Source organism: Rhineura floridana, chromosome 22, assembly GCF_030035675.1.
Source record: "Rhineura floridana isolate rRhiFlo1 chromosome 22, rRhiFlo1.hap2, whole genome shotgun sequence".
In the NCBI taxonomy this organism is placed as follows: Eukaryota; Metazoa; Chordata; class Lepidosauria; order Squamata; family Rhineuridae; genus Rhineura; species Rhineura floridana.
In genome coordinates, this window is record NC_084501.1 from 7,089,342 (window position 1) to 7,110,668 (window position 21,327).

Consider the following 21,327-nt stretch of genomic DNA (forward strand, 5'->3'; position numbering starts at 1 on the left):
AGCTTTGATGGATAAAGTTTGATTTGTGCAGATTGAGAAGTGGTGAGCTGGTGTTGTGAGTCTGGAGTCTTTGCAAGTACCTGGGTTTAATACTCAGAATTGGGGGCAAGGAACATAGGAAGCTGCTGTCGTATGCCAGTCATTGAATTTGTCGACCCAGCCCAGTGTTGTCTGCTCTGGCAGGCAGCAGCTCTCCAGGGTTTCAGGCAGCGAAGGGTCTTTCCCATCACATCATGGTTGCCTGCATAGTTGCTGAACAACTCCCATCTTCCCTGACCATTGGCCACGGTGGCTGGGGCCCATGGGAGTTGTAGTTCCAAACCTCTGCAGGGCATAAGGTTGGTATAAAGCCTCAGTTTTGCACACAAGGCTAAGCTAAACTATGGCTTAGCACAAACGTGCGGGTTCCTAGGGGAGAGATCACAGCCGCTTTGCCCCTCCTCTGGCTCTGCTGCTGCTGCCAACTAGGGATGGAAAGATCTAGAATCCTAGAATAGTAGAGTTGGAAGGGGCCTACAAGGCCATCCAGTCCAACCCCCTGCTCAATGCAGGAATCCAAATCAAAGCATTCCCGACAGATGGCTGTCCAGCTGCCTCTTGAATGCCTGCAGTGTCGGAGAGCTCACTACTGCTCTAGGTAGTTGGTTCTGTATGGCTCTAACTGTTACATCTTTGCAAGCTATTTCTCATCATTTCATGCCTTTTGGCATGTTCTTTTCACTCATGTGTTTGTTTTGATGCACACTTTCCCCTAATATATGCACTTTTGTAAATGTTTAGTTGGCGAACTGCACCCCCAAATTCTAATCAGTGCGAATTTCGAAAGAGTGGCTGGGTTTCGGTACTTGTGTTGTTTCAGAAGTTGTGCGTTTGATCGATTCTGCTTGAAATGCGAACTGAATCGAAATGCTCACCCATCCCTACTGTGAGCTAAGGTACGTCTTGGCGTAGCATGTCATCCAGACCCTGGGCTTGCGGGGTTTTTTGCTCCAGAGAAATTGCAAGCTGCGGAACTAACCTTGGTTACAGCTGGTGGCTTGCCCCGGAGCGAAGCAAGCTATGAGCCTGAGTTCAGACAGCATGCTAAAACAGGCCCTGGCAAGCTTCTTATAGCGGGGGGTGGGATCCCCACTTAGTTTTGAAATCCGCCTCTGGCAGGGTGGTGATGGAGTCTACTAACTAGAAATGGAGGACTAAACTTGGACTAATAAATAAGGCTCAGAAGCATCCCTGTAGTCCAAGTGTGGGGAACCTGTGGCCATCCAGGTGTTGCTGGGTTCCAAGGCATTTTTAAAGTAATATCTTTATGCTGAAGTGCTAACTTTTAAGTCTGGTCCTAACTTTTGGTCACCCAGTGAGCACAAATAGTCACACAAAATTTCATCAACGAGCCAAGAGCAGCCAAGAATTCTGATCCGAAGCAACTGAAATACTGACTAGAGCAGCCTTTCCCAACCAGTGTGCCTCCAGATGTTGTTGGACCACAACTCCCATCTTTCCTGACCGTTGGCAATGCTGGCTGAGGCTGATGTGAGTTGTGGTCCAACAACACCTGGAGGCACACTGGTTGGGAAAGGCTGGACTAGAGGTATAAAATGCTAGGGAAATTGGACAGAAACAGTAGAGGGGCACATTACATAATCATTCTTAGGGTAATTTCAAACCACCAGTCTTTCGGGAAAATGTCTTAACAAAATCTCTCTCCCTGTACACTGTGATGTCTGGTTAGCTTCATTCACTTCCTTTTAAAAATGCCCTGCTGGGCTCTGTCAACCCCAGCCAGCAGGGCCAATAGTCAGGGTCCCCCACCCTTGCCCTGCGCTCCTGGGTAGGAGGAGAATGGGATCTAGTGGTTAGAGCTGATGTATGGGCACTGGCAACCCTGAGTCGCTGTCACCTTCCTCTGGCCTCATTGAGAGGCCCAGGGTTGTGAATGTGAGCAGGTTCTTACAGTGCACTCTGAAACCAGGTCACCTGTGCTGGAACCTTGTCCTGTTTAATCATTGGCAGTAATCTGAGCCCAAGTCACCTGGCACGGCGGAGCCGGTGGATGGCGGGAAATGGATACTTCTGGGGACTGGGCAGGTAGCCAGTCCTCCTTGTTTCCACCTGAATGGGCAAGTCAAGCCACTGCCTCAAATGATGATTAGCTAGGGAGAAAAATCAACTCATTTGAAATGTGGTGTTGGCGGAGAGCTTTGCGCATACCATGGACTGCGAAAAAGACAAATAATTGGGTGTCAGAACAAATTAAACCAGAACTGTCACCAGAAGCTAAAATGATGAAACTGAGGTTATCATACTTTGGATACATAATGAGAAGACATGATTTAGTAGAAAAGTCGAGAATGCTTGGAAAAACAGAACGGAGTAGAAAAAGAGGAAGGCCAAACAAGAGATGGATTGATTCCATAAAGGAAGCCACAGTCCTGAACTTACAAGATCTGAACAGGAAGGTTCACAACAGATGCTCTTGGAGGTCGCTGATTCATAGGGTCGCCATAAGTCGTAATCGACTTGAAGGCACATCACAACAACAACAAAGGGGTTGGGAGGTCACAGTGGTGGTGATTAATAATGTTAGCAACAATGATGATTTTTTTCAAACTTTTGATGTGCTTTTTAGAGTCCTGTGTTTGCGCCCATGCAAGAACCCTGTGAGAGAAGCCCCCTCCCCCCAATCGCTCCCATTTTCTAGGTGGAGGAACTGAGTCTGAGAGAGGATTAGTGACTTGCATAAGGTGGGGTTTGAACCTGGGCCTTTCAGGTCCTGACTCTGCTATCTGCAGGACCAGGGGAGCTAATGGCTGACCTGTGCGGCAACAACCATAATGCATGGTGTTGACTTTTTAAGAAATCAATAAGCTCCTCTGAGCCCGACGGAGAATGTGCTCCCAAAGAACAGTGCGTGGGGATTGCTTTGAAACTTTGGAAAAACAAAAATTCCAAACTCCTCTTGCTTGGGTGCTCTAAAATTTGGCACTGGCGTTCAGGAATTGGAAAGATTTTTTCCAGCCCAGTAACTCCCCCCTCCTCCGCACAGACTTTCCTGCTTGTAAATACTGATGTGTAAATGAACAGCTGCTGCCTTTGCCTTCTGTCTTGAGGTTTCGTTTTGAATTTCTAGCTGTTCTGGAAATTCGGGATAACGAATCACCAGAACTTGGGGCACATCCTTTTCTGTGGTGCATTCACGATGATTTGTGGTGCATTCACGATGATGCCATCAGGGCACTGACACAGAATCCCGCTTTCAATATCGCTTGCACCTGCAAAACTTTCAGGGCAGACATACTACTTCATTTCCAATTGATGCATGCCCTGTCACTTCCTGCCGAAATCATAGGAACACAGAAAGCTGCCTTATACTGAGTCAGACCATAGGGTCCATTTATCTCAGTACTGTCTACACTGACTGGCAGTGGCCGGCCAGGGTTTCAGACAGGAGTCTTTCCTAGCTCTACCTTGAAATGCCAGAGATTGAATTTAGGACCTTCTGCAAGCAAGGCAGATGCTCCACCACTGAGCTATGGCCCTTCCTCAAATCCTGTAACTTTTCATACCACCAACATTTCGGGTTCATTTGTGCTTTAGCAATAATGCAGTAACATTGGGGATGCATCACAGAACAACTAACTTGGAAGGCTGTCACACAGAGGAGGGCCAGGATCTGTTCTCGATCGTCCCAGAGTGCAGGACACCGAATAATGGGCTCAAGTCACAGGAAGGCAGATTTCGGCTGAATATCAGGAAAAGCTTCCTAATTGTTAGAGCAGTACAACAGTGGAACCAATGATATAGGGAGGTGGTGGGCTCTCCAACGCTGGAGGGATTCAAGAGGCAGCTGGACCTGTTGGGTATGCTTTAGGTTGGATTCCTGCATTGAGCAGGGGGTTGGACTTGATGGCCTTATGGGTCCCTTCCAACTCTACTATTCTATGATTCTATGAATAAAGCATGGTTGTGTGTGGATGGATCAGTATAAATACATGACTGATGCACTATTCTTGTTTCAATGAAATGTTGCAGAATACACCCACAAAAAAAACAAAACACCAGTCTGGAAGGAACCTTAGAATTGGGTTGAGGAAAGCGGGCAAGGTTGGCACTGAAGGGGAGGTACAAGGGGTGCATTTTGCAATCCGATTTTAGCTTTTCCCTGCACTGACCATCCAAATCACCCTCCCTTGTCCTCTGGTACTCTCTCTTTAACTGTGCATGGATTTATTGAGGGAGAGGGAACAGACATTCCCCCCCCCAAACCTCTGAGGCTTGTGCTCATTGATCAGATGACATGTGGCCTAGATTTTAGACAATATTGGGCTAGATGAACCAATGGCCCGACTCGGTATAAGTCAGCTAACTTCCACTGTTCCTGTGTAACTATAACTGCTGCAACCATCAGTGCTGGTAACGCCCATCTCAAATGCAACCCTGATTTCAGCTTGCCTGGTTGGCTTAATAACGGCTGATGCTGGAAAACTGAAGCCTTCTGGGGGGAGAAGAAACACAGTTCGGTTCAGATTTGCTTCCTGGAAATTTGAAATTTGAGCAGGGGGTTGGACTCGATGGCCTTGTAGGCCTCTTCCAACTCTACTATTCTATGATTCTATGAAATATTCTGTATAGTCCTGGGTGAAATAAAGAAATGTTCTGATAGAAGAGGAAGTGGCACAGGTGGAAATTTTGCTGTGCAAAAGGCAGCTGGTGACCAGGAGGAACAGATAAATCCTCCATCAAGAGTTGGTTTAATCTGCCCAGCTCTGATTTCTCTCTGCTCCCTTATCGTTGCACAAAGGCTGCTTGTGTCTGTGGTGATGGCGATGTTAGGGCAGGTGTGTTCATCTGTCCAATGCCTGGTTTCTTACCAACAGACCAAAACCATCTAGTCTTCATACAACTTTTATTCAGCCTTCTGGTACTTTCTTTCCAACAGTGTGGTGTGAACTTTACCGCCCCCTCTGGTAGCCTGAGAGAATACATCCCTCTTTGTTCTATACGTTATATCCCCCTTTGTTTAAAAAGGCAAACTCTTATGTCTTATCAGAAAAACGAATAACAATTTAACTGTCTTTCTCATATTATGGTATATTGCCCTTCCAAATCATTGACATTAATTACCAACTAGTCGCAAATACCCCGTTCTTAGGGAAGGTGATTGAGAGGGTTGGGGTGCAGCAATTGCAAGTACTCTTGGATGAAACAGATTATCTTGACCCGTTCCAGTCTGGGTTCAGGCCTGCTTATGGGACTAAATCGGCCTTGATTGCCCTGATGGATGACCTTTATCGAGAGAAGGACAGGGTGAGTGCGACCCTATTACTCTTACTTGATCTCTCAGCGGCTTTTGATACCATTGACCATGCTATCCTTCTGGGCCGACTTGGTGAGATGGGTATCGGAGGCACGGATTGCACTCATTCCTTGCAACCTCAGCTAGAAGCTTCTTCATTCTGTGTTTGGGAGGCTTGTGGTTCTGCCACACATTTATTGATGGAACTTCTTTTAGATCACTGTTGTGAAAAAAGTGACCAATAACTGTAGTTATTAATAAAATAATAATAACTTCTCATACCTGTCACAATTGCACAGTTTTTTTCCAATATGTGCATAATTGCACTGTGTCAGAGTCATTACTGAGCATTATTCATATGTATCAGGGTTCCCTTCTTTCAGGACTGCTCCTGTTCCAGAATGTGATGCATCCTCTTGCGCTGTCTTTTGCTCATTCAAAATACTGAAGGACAGGTCCCAGTATCCTTGTTACAAATTCTTTCACTTCTTGTGTTTGTCAAAGGATAGGATTCATTCCAAACCCATTCAGCATCCTCCCTGAGTAGCAGCAGTGCAGTCACTTGTGGCAGTCCTGGAGAGAATCTGGGTAAGTAGTTCAGCATCCTTTTTTGCCGCAACTTTGTTAGATCTGGTTTTCTTCCTTCACCAATCAGTGCGTGACCAAAGTTGGTTCTGCTTTTCATCTTATTTTAATTTCATTTCAGATTTTACTCTCTGCACCCATTGTGGTCGTGTTCTTCTCAGGTGGAGCTGTGCACTGTAGTGTCATCTGTAATGATTTTCACGCCCTGAAACCCTTCCAATGCTTCACAGGTTCTTTTCTTTCTTTGAAAAAAATTCTGGGCTGAGAAAATCCCCAAAGGTACTTGGATGAAGCACCAACAGCCAGATGACCAGCTGACAAGTTGTTAGTTTGCTCCTGTCCTCATCTAGCTTCAGTTGTCAGTGTATCCTGATTGTGCATCCAGTACACTAAAATACTTACATCCTCTGGTGTTTGAAGTTTGCAGTGTACTCTCATGATATCCTGATTTAAGTTCCTTGGATCTAAACCAATTCAGAATTCTCCCCCACCCCTTTCCTCTGTGACCACCATAGAACTTTCCCATTCCTTGAGTTTCTCTACTCTCATTAACACGTGTTTCATTGTGCTTTATGTTCCCTATCATTTTTCTCTTTGAGAATTATAGGAACCTTTCTTGGTGCACAGAACTGGTTTAGCATCTAGTTCCTTATTTATTTCACATTTTATTTGATAATCTAAACCTGTGCATACATCCGCAAAGCCCAGTTTATTTAAAGGATTGCCGTACCTGATATGCCAGTTTAATCATTTTGATCTGCAGAACTTGCACTTCTAGAAGTGTCACCCTTGTTCATTCTGTGTTTGTACGATGTCATTCCTTTAATGTGGCAGTACCTGTACTTTAGAACTCCCTGCCTCTTGACATTAGGCAGGCGCCATCACTGTGCGTTTTTAGATGCCTTCTGAAAATGTTTCTGTTTCAGTGGGTCTCATGCAGACATATGATTAGGGCGGTGTACACACCATACTTTTAAAACAGATCCCCCCCAAAAGAATCTTGTGAACTGTAGTTTATCCCTCACAGAGCTACAATTCCCAGCACGCTTAAGAGAATACAGGATTCGGGGGGGGGGGGAGAGAAATGTGCTTTGAATGTGCTTTAAAGGTAAATGTACACAACCTTGGCTACACCTGTTTTCAAACTTGTTTTAACTGTTTGATTGTGTTTAAACCATTTTAAAATCTATAAAAACAATTACACACGTGTTTTTTTTTAAATCATAGATGTGCTTGTTGCCCTGTGCTCCTTTGAGAGGAACAGCAGAATATAAATTTAATAAATAAATTCACTAAATAAATAAAGCCTTTTCCCACTTTTTAAAAATTCTGTTAGTTCAGTGTGTTTATTTATTTTATTTATTTAATTTAATTTATATACCGCCCTAAGCCCGAAGGCTCTCTGGGCAGTGTACATAAAAATAAAAACAAGTACAATATATAAATACAATAAGTACAATGAATCAAAAACCAAAAACAGACAAACAATACAAGAACCAAACAACGTCAAAAATACAAAATAATGCTAAGATACTGTAAAATACACTTTAAAATAAAAGGTTTTCACCTGGCGCCGAAAAGATAGCAGCGTCGGCGCCAGGCGCACCTCATCAGGGAGACCATTCCATAGTTCGGGAGCCACAACTGAAAAGGCCCTATTTCTAGTCACCACCCTCCGAGCTTCTCGATGAGATGGAACTCGGAGGAGGGCCTTAGATGTTGAGCGCAGTGTACGGGTAGTTTCATATTGGGAGAGGCGCTCTACCAGGTATTGTGGTCCCATGCCGTGTAAGGCTTTATAGGTCAAAACCAGCACTTTGAATTTAGCCCGGAAACAAATAGGAAGCCAGTGCAGATGGGCCAGAACAGGTGTTATATGAGCGGACCTTCTGGTCCGCGTCAACAATCTGGCCGCTGCATTCTGGACTAACTGTAGTTTCCGAACTATCTTCAAGGGCAGCCCAACGTAGAGCGCATTGCAGTAGTCCAATCTAGAAGTTACCAGAGCATGAACGACTGAGGCGAGGTCGTCACTGTCCAGATAGGGACGTAGCTGGGCTACCAATCGAAGATGGTAAAAAGCATTCCGTGCCACTGAGGCTACCTGAGCCTCAAGAGACAGGGAAGAGTCGAGGAGAACTCCCAAGCTACGAACCTGTTCTTTCAAGGGGAGTGTAACCCCATCCAGAACAGGGTGAACATCCACCATCTGGGCAGAGAAGGCACTCACTAACAGCGTCTCGGTCTTGTCTGGATTAAGCTTCAGTCTGTTAGCTCCCATCCAATCCATTATCGCGGACAGGCAACGGTTTAGTACGTTAACAGCCTCACCTGAGGAAGATGAAAAGGAGAAATAGAGTTGCGTGTCATCAGCGTACTGGTGACAACACACTCCAAAACTCCTGATGACCGCACCCAGCGGCTTCATATAGATGTTGAAAAGCATGGGGGACAGTACCGATCCCTGTGGGACTCCACAATGGAGAGTCCAGGGTGTCGAGCAGTGTTCCCCAAGCACTACCTTCTGTTGACGACCCACCAAGTAGGAGTGGAGCCACTGCCAAGCAATACCCCCAACTCCCAACTCCGTGAGCCTTCCCAGAAGGATACCATGGTCGATGGTATCAAAAGCAGCTAAGAGATCAAGGAGAATCAACAGGGTCACACTCCCCCTGTCCCTCTCCCGACAAAGGTCATCATACAGGGCGACCAAGGCTGTTTCGGTACCAAACCCAGGCCTAAAACCGGATTGAAACGGATCGAGATAATCAGTGTCATCCAAGAGACCCTGGAGCTGGCCGGCCACCACCCGTTCCAGAACCTTGCCCAGGAACGGAACATTCGCCACAGGTCTATAATTGTTCAAGTTATCTGGGTCCAAGGAGGGTTTTTTCAGGAGCGGTCTCACCACCGCCGCTTTTAGGCAGTCAGGGACCACTCCCTCTCGCAAAGAGGCATTGATTACCTCCTTGGCCCAGCCGGCGGTTCCGGTCCTGCCAGCTTTCACCAGCCAAGAGGGGCAAGGATCCAGCACAGACGTGGTCGCACGCACCAGTCCAAGAATCTTGTCAACATCCTCAAGCTGCACCAACTGAAACTCATCCAATAAAAGAGGACAAGACCGTGATCTGGATGCTTCATTGGATCCAACTGCTATAATATTGGAATCTAAGTCCCGACGAATGCAGGCGATCTTATTTTGGAAGTGTCCAGCGAACTCATCACAGCGGGCTACAGATGAGTCTATAGTATTCCGAGGGCCAAGATGTAAAAGCCCTCGTACAGTTTTAAAAAGCTCCGCTGGGCGGGAGAGTGATGCCTTAATACTGACAGCAAAATAACTCTTTTTTGCTGCCCTCACCGCTGCTGTATATCGCTTAGAGCAGGCACTTACCAAGGCATAATTGCATTCGTCAGGAGTGCGCCTCCATCTGCACTCAAGCCTCCTCCTCTCTTGCTTCATCGCTCTCAGCTCCGGGGTATACCATGGAGCTGTATGAGCTCTGCATAGGAGGGGGCGCATGGGAGCGATCGTGTCAACCGCCCGGGTCATCTCCGTATTCCACAGTTCAACCAGGGCTTCAACAGGAGCGCCAGTCTTCTCAGTCAGAAAATCCCCTAGAGCCCTTTGGAAACCCTCAGGATCCATTAGTCTCCGGGGGCGGACCAATTTAATAGGTCCCCCACCCTTACAGAGGGAAAGGGTCGCCGTAAGCCTAAACCTCAGCAAGCGGTGATCTGTCCATGACAATGGGGTAGATGAAAAAACCCCAACCTCCAGATCACCATCTCCCTGTCCAGTGGCGAAGATCAAATCAAGGGTATGTCCCGACACATGCGTCGGGCCAGTAACAAACTGAGACAGCCCCATGGTTGTCATGGACGCCATGAAGTCCTGAGCCGCCCCAGATAAAGCAGTCTCGGCATGAACGTTGAAGTCCCCCAGTACCAACAGTCTAGGGGACTGCAACAGTATCTCCGAGACTACCTCTGTCAGCTCAGTTAGGGAATTTGTTGAGCAGCAGGGTGGGCGGTACACCAACAAAATTCCCAACCTGTCTCTCTGGCCCAGCGCAAGGTGGAGACACTCCAAACCAGTCGTCACCTGTACAGGGTGCTTGGTGAGTGAGAAAGAACTCCTATAGACCACAGCAACCCCACCTCCCCGACCTTCGGCTCTACCATAATGCTGAACCGTATACCCAGGTGGGCAGAGCTGGGAAAGGGCAACTCCTCCCATATCACCCACCCAGGTCTGGGTTATGCACGCCAGGTCGGCCGCCTCGTCCACAATTAAATCATGAACAAGGGAGATCTTATGCTGTACCGACCTGGCGTTTAACAACAGCACATGGAGATCCGAAGGCTGACTGATAGGACAACCAGCAGTCCTGGGGATGTGAGGAGAACCGGAACGGGTCACAGACACTACTTGTCTGGGACGGGTTCCCCTTACCTGGCCTGCTCTCCTCACAACACCATACCTCCCATTACCCGTCACTACGCTAATTGGGCCCCCCGAAGGTCTCCCCGATTGATGTATAATACTCTCTCCCAGGCACATATTAAAACAGATAAAAGCACCAATACACACACACCTAATCACATTCATACCAAATAATCAGCACACTTAATCAATAATAAAATACAATAAACATGCACTCAATACACTCAAACAATATTAAAACTACAACGCAATTCCAACTAAAGACTCACATACATTAACAGCTCAATCATTCACAAAACATAAAACACATTCAAGCCTATTCATTACATCCAGCTGGCAGCAATGAGTTAAAATGTTGCAATCTCAGTGCCGCAACTATGTTAACAACACTGGCCGTTCTTAAAGAGGGCGTAATAGCAGCAACACACTGATGATACGATGGCGATGGGACAGAAAGAGCAGAACCGCAGCAATATCCCAAAATAGGAAAAATCGACGTTCGCGTCCCAAAACAAACGGCGATCCACTCCGTCTCCGATAACAGAACAGCGAAGACAATAATGGTAGAGACGACCAAGCAACCAACGAACAGCAATGATGATCGACAACGCAACAAGGCGGAGAGCACACGAAGGATGACAGGGCAGAGCAGAGCGCAAGCGGCAACAACGGCACCCACAACGACAGCAGCCCGAAGCAGCAACGCCACAGCGACCAAGAGCCAGCGACCCGAAGAAGGAGCAATGACTTCAACGGTGAAAGATGCCCCGCGGCGACAGCAAGCGGCAGCAAGCAGCAACCAGCAAGCGGCGAAACGGCAGCACCCAAGCCGCCCGAGCGCAACACAACAGCCCGGGCCACAGCACAGCACAACGGCAGCGGGTCAGAGCCGTTCGAAGCCGCGGCGTCCCAAAGGTGGAGGCCGCAACGCCGGCAGACCAACTCGCACTCGACCACACTCTGCTTGGCCTGAAAAGCAATCAGTTGTCTCTAATCAAGGAGAAGTCACTGTGCAGGAGGCACTCCAGAATACACAGTCACTTAGGCCAGCAGTAGGCAATATGATGCCCTCCATATGTTACCGGACCATATGTTGTGGGGTTCACAAGTCTTGCAATCTTTATCAAGTTGAGTATCTGACTAGAACTGCTTTGATAGGGAGTTTCCACTCTGTAGAGCTCTAAAGGAGGTCCTGTTTTACTGTAGTTCCACCTCGAAGGAAATGAATGGAAGTCCTTCTGTACCGTGTTGCAATTAGTATATCAGTATATACTATATACTATAGTTTCTGACAGTACTTCTAGACGTAAGCTTTCTTGGCCATTGCTTGGCTGTGGAGCTGCAATGGACTGTCCACTTTTTAAAACTTTTCTGTTTTTGTCGGATTGAACCATTTCCCATCCACATCAGTATGTGGATCACAAGTCAATCTGTTCAGAATGAAGAAAATATTCCCTTCCACCACTCCCCATGTCATTCCCACATAATATTTATTTATTTGGACAGTTTCTAATATGCTTACATTTAAACAAAATGCTAAGCAGTTTGCAACATAAGTTAAAAAATCTTAAGCAGCAAATACAAAAGCTCCTAAATAATTTCTAGTCTATAAAACACAAAAACTGAACAGAACATCCTCTTATCAAAATAAACATTGCACTTAAAAATCAACTACAAAAATACAAGAAAAGATCATCATAAACATACTAAACAATTGAACATAATATCCTCTAGACATCAGAAAATAAAATGACTGGTCAAAATCAAGTAAAAAGGTATAACTTCAGCCTGTTTGAACATGAAAGCTGATTAGACAACAAAAAATCAACTCACTTTCCAACCACTATATATCAATCATATAATTAAACTAAAAAATGGAAATGGACTGCCTTCAAGTTGATTCTGATTTATGGGCGACCCTATGAAGAGGGTTTTCATGGTAAGCGGTATTCAGAGGGGGTTTACCATTGCCTTCCTGTGAGGCTGAGAGGCAGTGACTGGCCCAAGGTCACCCAGGGAGCTTCATGGCTGGGTGGGGATTCGAACCCGGGTCTCCCAGGTCGTAGTCCAACACTCCCACCACTACACCAAACTAAGCAAAGTGATTAAACTGCCAGCCCTGTTTTTAAACAGAACTTCATCTAACTATTGCTGGAAATACGTATCATTCAATTTACTCGAGCCCGCCCTGACAAGATCAACATACGTTAAACATGTCAACTACTAGTGTTTGGCGAGCATGAACACAGGGGTTTCATAGATGTGTGTACAATCATCTTCATCATCATTATTCCTACTAGAATTCCACTACTTCAGAACCTTGAAATTCTGATTGGCCATGGCTAATCCTCCCCTTCACTCTTCCAGCTGCCCTTCCTTTCTAATCCGGTGGGCCCTAGTATGCTCTGCAAGTAAGCCTTCCTCTAACACATGTACAAATTGGTGACTAGAGGAAGGTGGTCTACGAGGGGTGACGACTGAAGAAGTAGAGAGGGTTGTAATACTGATTCACTGTTTGCTAGTCTTCGCTGTGGTAGTCTTGCCCTTTCCATATGGAGCAGCCTCTTTGGATTTTGAAATCATGACACTTGAATTCTGCAGGCCCTGCCCTTAATTTTTTAGTTCTGGGTTGCTGCAAAAGAACTTTCCCACTGTTAAAGTTTTCTACTGTTACATCTGTGCTGTAATTTGCATTACGCCAGAGGTTCCCCAACTGTGATCCATGGACCACCAGTGGTCCGTGAGCTTCATTCAGGTCCATGGCATGGCTGTAAAGATACAATTAAAAATCTTACACCACCTAGCGCAGCACATTACATCTGCTACAGCAGGCAGACAAATCATTAAGTGGTCTGCTAAGACCCTCAGCAATGTTCAAGTAATGCATTGGCGGGGAGAGTTTGGGGACTACCGCCTTACACAGTAGAACAAACAAAGATGGACTGTGTGTTTCATTCAAGGACACACGTAACGTGTAATTGGCAGATACCTCCTTGCGCTAAAGATTATAACTGTTATGTTGGTTTATTACAAAGAGATCCCAAAGTTCTGGAAGACCTCCAGCTAATTTTTGTAGCTAGTGAGAACTTGCCCGGGTCCCCGGTATGTGGAGGTCCTGAGCAAAGGAGCTCTGCAGAAAGAAATGTGGCAGAGAGCAGGAAGGTGAAAGTATGCCCAGCGGTAACAGAGGCAGGCTGAAATGACATGGCTCAGGTGTGATCAGGTGAGGAGCAACCAGAAGAGAAGAGGGGAGGTTAGGGGGTAGCCTCCAGTATCGTCACTGCCTGCGTCAAAACCACACCCACTTAAACCTGAGGAATAAAAGCCCAAACACAAACCCACACCTGAGGGATTTTGTGTGTGTGCAAATGTGTGCTTTTCAGGATCTTTCATAAAAGTTGGACCTTCCACGTTGTTGTTGTTGTGATGTGCCTTCAAGTCGATTACGACTTATGGTGACCCTGTGAATCAGCAACCTCCAATAGCATCTGTCATGAACCACCCTGCTTAGATCTTGTACGTTCAGGTCTGTGGCTTCCTTTACGGAATCAATCCATCTCTTGTTTGGCCTTCCTCTTTTTCTACTCCCTGCTGTTTTCCCCAGCATTATTGTCTTTCCTAGTGAATCGGGTCTTCTCATGATGTGTCCAAAGTATGATAACCTCAGTTTCATTGCTTTAGCCTCTTTGTGCCTTCCTGTTCCTCCTGAGCACTCAATTGGTGCCTATTAGGATATCCACTTTGTTGTTACGTGTCTTCAAGTTGATTTTGACTTATGGTGACCCTATGAATCGGCAACCTCCAATAGCATCTGTCATGAACTACCCTGCTCAGATCTTGTACGTTCAGGTCTGTGGCTTCCTTTACGGAATCAATCCATCTCTTGTTTGGCCTTCCTCTTTTTCTACTCCCTGCTGTTTTCCCCAGCATTATTGTCTTTCCTAGTGAATCAGGTCTTCTCATGATGTGTCCAAAGAAAAAAAACAGATCAAAGGAAGAAAAGGCAAAGGGTGGCTACAAATGGATGACAATGTAGTCTGAACCTCCATTGGGGGAGAAAAAAAAACCAATGTAAGATACTCCATGAAAGGGCCCATGTGGAAACATCCTCGGCTGACATTCTAGGTTCATTTAAGCTGTTTGTGGTCGACTTTGCCTCCTGTGTCAAACTTGGAGCGGGATAATTTTTGTTTGTTTGTCTGTTTCCCCCCCCCCCAAAGACATTGTATTCTTTTTTTTGTTTCTTCTTTGTCCTTCTAGCAGATGCCAGAAACTGTGAACTTTTGCTGCCTGTCTCCTTATCTCGTTCACTTTAACTCTCTGCAGTGCCTGCTTATACAACATGGTTTCTCTGGGGCAGGTTTGTGGAGGGTGCAGGGCACACATGGGGTGGGTGGGGAGCCCCACTGGTGCAAGCAGAAATCCTTGCGCTTATGGGACACGGTAGTTGAATGCCGCCCAATGTATTATGTCTCTGTTGTTAAATGTGTCATAAGATACTTTGAGACCTTTGGGTAATGATAATGATTCATTCCTTCAAGCGACGGACAAGCCTTTGCCAACCAGGCACCCTCCAGATATTTTGGACTACAGTTCCCATTAGCTCCAGCCCAAAACATCTGGATGATGACAGGGTGTAGCCAAATTTGCTCCAGATGTTTTGGGCTGGCTGGGGCTGATGGGAGTTGTAGTCCAAAACATCTGGCGCATGCTAGGTTGGCAAGCGCTTTGTTCAGCCCTGGGTGGCTTCTTGGCCAAGGTCTGTGAGCCAACAACCAAGGGAGTGTGATAGCCGGGCCGGGTCCCAGGAGGAGTCCTGGTGCCGTCCTTCCGCGTGTGTGAGCGAGCAGTTGGAAGCAGTCCAGGAAAGAGCCGGGGGAACGATCCCAACACAGGCTGGGACATTTAATCTCCTGCCGTGCAGAGAAAGGTGAACTCAGTGGCTGTCTCTGGTTTCCTCGGCAGGGCAGGTGGGGAGGGGGGAAGAGAGAGTGCCCAGTTTGCAGGATGCTCCTTCATTCAGCTGCCAACAGCAAGGGTGAGAGAGGAAGCAATCGCTGCAGGCTGGAAACTGGGGGCTGAGCATAGGCAAGGCAGGGAAATTGTACCTGGGAAAGGGAACAGGTGCTTTGCCTAGGTGGGAAGATAAAGGGTTTTTTTTTGCCTTGGATGACCTTAAAAGTCATCCATTTTGGAATCGCTGTACCCAGGTAAGTTGATGGATCCAGACCCGTGGATTGTGATTCCGCACTCCCTGCCCCGGAGGACTGAGCTGGCAGTTTACTTCTCAACAGAGAACTGTCTGCATGCCATGTCCTTTCGCTTTGAAGGCCCTGCCCTACTTTAATGGTTACGGTGAGAGATGCCCAGATAACCCTCTCTGAGGATTGTTACTCAGCCTCAATTCGCTTGTTTTTTTGTTTTTGAGGGGGAGTTCAGAAGCTTAATACCTCCACACTTAGTGCAAAGGGAACAGATGTATGAGGGGAAAATAATAGTTTAGGAGCCTAGGGGAAAGTCGTGTGTAAGGAGCATGCTTTAGGTTGAAGGGGGGAGCTGGGGGCAAGAGGCAACAACAGGGCTTGGAGGACAGAGTTTGTTTGGGGACTGTAGTGGGAGGAAGCGGCATGAGGCTCAGTTTTTTGTTTTTAATAATTTCAGGCATTTATATACTGCTTCATGTTCGTAATCAAACGTTGTGTTTGATGCCAAAGTTAGTCCCTGCAGATATGTGGAACGTTTATTTACCGTGTGTGTTAGTGAGAGTGCCTCTGAGCCTAAGCAGAATGTGTCCCCCCCCCTTCCATCCTCTGTGAATTGAGAAGAGGAAGCATGCACGCCCCCTACGCACCAGAAAGTGTGTGTGTGGGGCGTTAGTGAACAAGATGGGAAGGTGCGAGTGTGCACAAGGGTTTGAGGGCCGCAGGAGAGCTGGCATAACCTGCCTCATCCAATCCCTTAAGAGTCCAACTGTGGTCCGCAAGCCTCATTCAGGTGGTCCATGGCAGGTCCACCTTAAATATTCATACTGATTTTTCATTAAAGATTCATATTGATTTTTCATTGTATTTTTATTGCTTCTTTTATTTTACTTCTGTGGCATTCAGATGGTAACACAATGAAACACAATCTGTAAGCAGTAAGAAATTCCCGACAAAGTCATACACCATCTAACACACCGCATTACAATGGCTACAACAGGCAAAAACATCATCAGGTGGTCTGCCAAGACCCTCGAAAGGTTTCCAAGTGGTCCGTGGGAGGAAAAAGTGTGGGAATTGCTGCCTTAGAGCTGCTGCATACATCCAGAGGGATGGATTTGTGAAGTGGATGTATTGCATGGCGTCGAATTTTATTGTGGTTCACAAAAAAAGCATGACTTGTGCTCGCATCTGATCTGCAGTGGTTCCTCTGCATAAATACACGCATGACTTATTAGTGGCTGCTGTGATTCTCCTCAGTTTTTCCGTCCTATGCGAGGCCGGAAGCCGCTGCCTGCTGCCTGCTCTGAGTCCCCAGGCCGGGGTGAACTTGCACCTGCCCTGTGCCTGAAGAGGGCCCCCTGCATAGCCTGTGCTCTGCCTGCCGCTCCTTTCTGGCCCCAAGATGATGTCGCGCAAAAAGGCCGCCCTCCTCCTCCTCCTGGTGTTCAGCACGGTCACGTTGCTCCTGCACCAGAGTGCCCATCTCAGCTGGTAAGGGCCGAGCAATAAGGCTTGGGGGAAGTGAAAAGGGTGGGGGACTGGTTCTAGGTGTTAGGGGGAGCCTTTGGGCGAGATGCTCTTCCCACCCTCCGCGAGTGAGCCCTAGACCAATGGTTTCCAACTTTGGGTCACCAGATGTTGCGCATCACCCCTAATCATTGGCTTCTTGGAGTTTGATATCTATTGCAGCAAAGTGCAGAAATGAATAGTCTGATAAGGCAGTTGAAAGAATAAAGAAACCTAAGGTTTATTTCTCCTGGGAAATAAAGCCATTCTGACTGAAGACATACATGTGGCCATCGCAGAGCCATGAGGCTTGCGCTCACAGGCACTGTCTATGACTAACACAGAAAGGGAAGAGGGAGGAAGTAAAGCCTGAGGAAAAACAAGTTGTTACTAAGGAATCAATGAGGGAAGAATTGGCTGCCTTTCATTCTATCACACAAAAAAACACTGGTTCAGGTTACTTTTTAGGGAAGGATGGGAAATTCAATTCAGTTCGCATTTCTAGCCAAATCGATCAACTCTGCACTCTCTGAAACAATATGAGAACCTTAACATACCCATCCTTTGAAATTTGCACTTATTTGAATTTTGCAATGCAGTTTGCCAACCCTGTGTTTACAAAAATGCGTAAGTTAGGGGAAAGTGTGCTACAAATGAATATATGAGTAAAAATAACTTTCAAAAATGCATCATGCATCATCTGACCAGTAATTGCTTGCAGAAATATGTACGTTAGTCAAAATGCCTATAAAAATGTCTTTATTAGGAGAAATTTGCACGAAAATGCTAGAGAATTTTCATGAGGATTTTAAAAAAATAGCAAATTGCGGCAGAAATGTGGAGAAGTGAATTTAGCATTGGAAAAATGAGAAAACTGAGACAATGAACCAAAATGGACCGATCTTTCCATCCCTGCTTGTTACAAGCGTTGGTGTTTTAGTCCCAACATGACTAAGCTGGGGGTGATGGGAGTTGTAGTCCAGCAACATCTGGGCACCCAAGGTTCAAGATCACTGCCCTGGAGCACTCCCTTGCCATGGTTGCTGCTGCCCATTTGCATACTTTTGAGAGCAAAGCATAGGGAGGTCACTCCTCCTCTTCCTCCTCCTCCTCCTCTCTCTTACTTCTCACTCACTCACTCAGAGGGAAGGTGAGCAAGCATCGGCAGCAAGGAGAAAGACGCCCAAGAGATTGGGAGTGGGCCCCTACTAGGGCATGGGTCTTGGCAGGTGACCAATGATGCCGATCCTTGGCGCCAGCCTTGGGTGAGACTAACAAGAAGAAAAAGAGAGGGTGAAGAAGAAAGGGAGCAGAGGGTGTGGGAATGGGCTGTGGGCACACTAAGATTGCTGGGTAGGGGAGAGGGTGGTCCAGTAAGAAAAGTGAAGGCGAGGAGTCCAAAGGGATGGAGTTAGTGATGGGGGCAGGGTGGGGAGGAGGGTGGGAGGAATGAAAATAAGTGGGGAAAGGGGTGGGACTTGTGACAGAAAAAGAAGGGGGCGGCTGGTGGTGTGTTAGTGCAGCCTTTCCCAACCAGTGTGCCTCCAGATGTGTTGGACTACAACTCCCATCTTCCCGACCATTGGCAATGCTAGCTGAGGCTGATGGGAGTTGTGGTCCAACAACATCTGGAGGCACACTGGTTGGGAAAGGCTGTGTTAGTGGATGGGGGGCAGGCTAGGGACAGCCTGTGAGCTCAATGTGTTGGGTGTGGTTTCTCTGGACCCTTTTGCTTCTGTGCCCGGTAGGTTTCCAAAGTTGCCCCCCTACAGCTGCGCACCCCCACTGCCCCCGCGCCCCAAGCACACCGCCGTGGCCTTCCTGAAGACCCACAAGACGGCCAGCACCACGGTGCAGAACCTCCTCTTCCGCTTCGCTGAGCGGCACAACGTGACAGTGGCCCTTCCCCACCACACCTGCGACCACCAGTTCTGCTACCCCCGCAACTTCTCGGCCCGCTTTGTGCACCCGTACACCCTCCCACCGCGGCTCATTGCCAACCACCTGCGCTTCAACCGTGATGAGCTCCACCGCCTCATGCCCAACGACACCGTCTATGTCACCATTCTGCGCGAGCCGGTGGCCATGTTTGAGTCGCTCTTCAGCTACTATAATCAGTACTGCCCGGCCTTCAAGCGGGTGCCCAACGGGTCCATGGAGGCCTTTCTTGACAATCCTCGCCGCTACTACCGCCCCCATGAGAAGTATGCCATGTACGCCCACAACACCCTGGTGTATGACTTGGGGGGTGACCCTGAGCACAACCCCAATGATCCCACGTATTTGCCCGAGTTCATCCGCCAAGTGGAGGGCATCTTCTCCCTGGTGATGCTCGCTGAGTACTTTGATGAGTCATTGGTCCTCCTCCGCCGCCTGCTGGCCTGGGACCTGGATGACATCCTCTATGTCAAGCTGAACATGCGTAGCCCACAGTCCAAGCTCAACATCACCTCGGCTCGTGTGGCAGCCGAGATCCGTGCCTGGAACGCCCTTGATGCCCACCTCTATGACCACTTCAACACCACCTTCTGGCGGAAACTAAACCAGGTGGGCCAAGACTGCATCCAGAAGGAGGTGCGCTCTCTGCGCCAGGCCTGTGAGCACCTGGCGCACCGCTGCTTTGGGGACCAGCCCCTGATGCGCCCAGCCATGCAAATAAAGAACAAAGAGCTCCGCCCCTGGCAGCCCAGCGCCAAGGTGGACATTGTGGGCTATGATCTCCCAGGCTCGGGGGCTCCCTTGGATGAACAGTGCCTCAAACTGGTCATGCCCGAGGTGCAGTATTCCCGCTACCTGCTGCGGAAGCAGAGCCTGAGGAACCGGCGGAGGGCAGCCCTCCACAGGCCTCTTCCGCCACGGGGGCTCCTACGACCACCCCGACACCCTCCTCTGAAGGCAGCCTGAACTACCCCATGGCAGCTGGAAGACGAGGGAGGGTGAGGGCAAGAGGCCTAAAGAGAAGCTTTCAGCAGCTTCTTGATGTCCCATGAGCCTTTGCAATACTAGTGTGGGCCTAGTCTTCCACCTTCTTCACAGCACAGTGGTGCGGGTGATCGTATAGTCCAATTCAGTGATGACTCTCTCGCTTGCTCTTTCCTGGCATTTTGGGCTATGTTTAGCCATATTAAAAACTCAGGACCCAGGGATCTGGGCGAGCGGGACTTTCCTCCAGATGCCCTGCAGCTGAGTGTGGGAACTCTCTTTGGCCAAGTGGGGTCCATCACTCGACAACCAGCCAGGTGTTGTTTTTTTTTAAAAAAAGACCCAACTGGGGGTTTCGATATGGCCTCATTTCTCCCATGCTTCTGAGGGAAAGGTTACTGGACGTTGGGGGAATCTGAGTAGATCCAGGCCCCATCCCTTGTTGGTACAAGGCAGTGACAACGGTTCACTGCTCTCCATCCCTTCTTGCATGTAACCATCTTCGGCTGAGTATACACCGTAGTGCTAAAGCACATTTAAAACACACGGTGTCCCCGAAAGAGTCCTGGGAGCTGTAGTTTATCCCCCACAGAGCTACAGTTCCAAGCACCCATAACAAACTACGGTTCCGAGGATTCCTTGGCAGAAACCATATGCTTTAAATGTATGGTGTGTACACAGCCATCTTCCTCCTTCCCAGCTTGTACATCCAAGTACTTATCTCTGCCACTTCCAGCTCTTCACCCCAAATCCACAGCGCATGCCTGCACCCCTCCATCCCGCTTGTCACATTCCAGCCTCCATGTGGAGCTGTGTCACGGCACCCCTCTCTCTCCCCCACCTCCCCACTGCTGGCCATTAATGTTGTACCCTTCCCGTTCTTCCTCCCCCCCCCCTTCCAGAACTCGCCAGGATTCAACTCCCAGTATCCTGTTATTTTCTCCCCCTTTTCAACATGTCCTAGAACTTGTGACATTGTAATGCAGAATACTTCTTTCTTGAAGGAGGAATGGGACACCAATAATAATAATAATGATAAAAATAAAAACTGTGCTGTTAGAAATAAGGGTATGTGTTTGAGGGTTTGGTTCTGCTTTTTTAGCAAGTGGGCACGTGGGGTAGAGATGTTGGAGAATTTCCAACGGAAAGGGGAGTGGAAATTGCCAATCTTTGCTAACACATCCCATGTCCAGAACGGAAATCAATCCAGCGCACATGATTGGTATTCACAGTTCGTAGGGGGTTTTCCCCAGACCACAAACGACACGTAGTTGGTGGCGTGTCCTTCCCCTCCCCCTACATCTGCATTGTGTTTCCTTTGCACTGAAATGAATGGTGTAGAATACTGTACTGAATTGCGTAAAACTAAT

The 21,327-nt window shown here is 47.7% G+C and overlaps 1 protein-coding gene across 1 annotated transcript in view; it reads left to right on the forward strand.

Annotated features, from left to right (window-relative positions):
* GAL3ST3 (galactose-3-O-sulfotransferase 3) overlaps positions 1 to 21,007 on the forward strand; it is a 37,928-nt gene extending 16,921 nt beyond the window's left edge. Inside the window, 3 exon segments of the mRNA XM_061605867.1 lie at positions 16,787 to 16,911; positions 16,913 to 17,020; positions 18,784 to 21,007. Coding sequence (XP_061461851.1) covers positions 16,787 to 16,911; positions 16,913 to 17,020; positions 18,784 to 19,939 — 1,389 coding nt within the window. The 3' untranslated portion in view covers positions 19,940 to 21,007.
* The last annotated feature ends 320 nt before the right edge of the window (positions 21,008 to 21,327 follow it).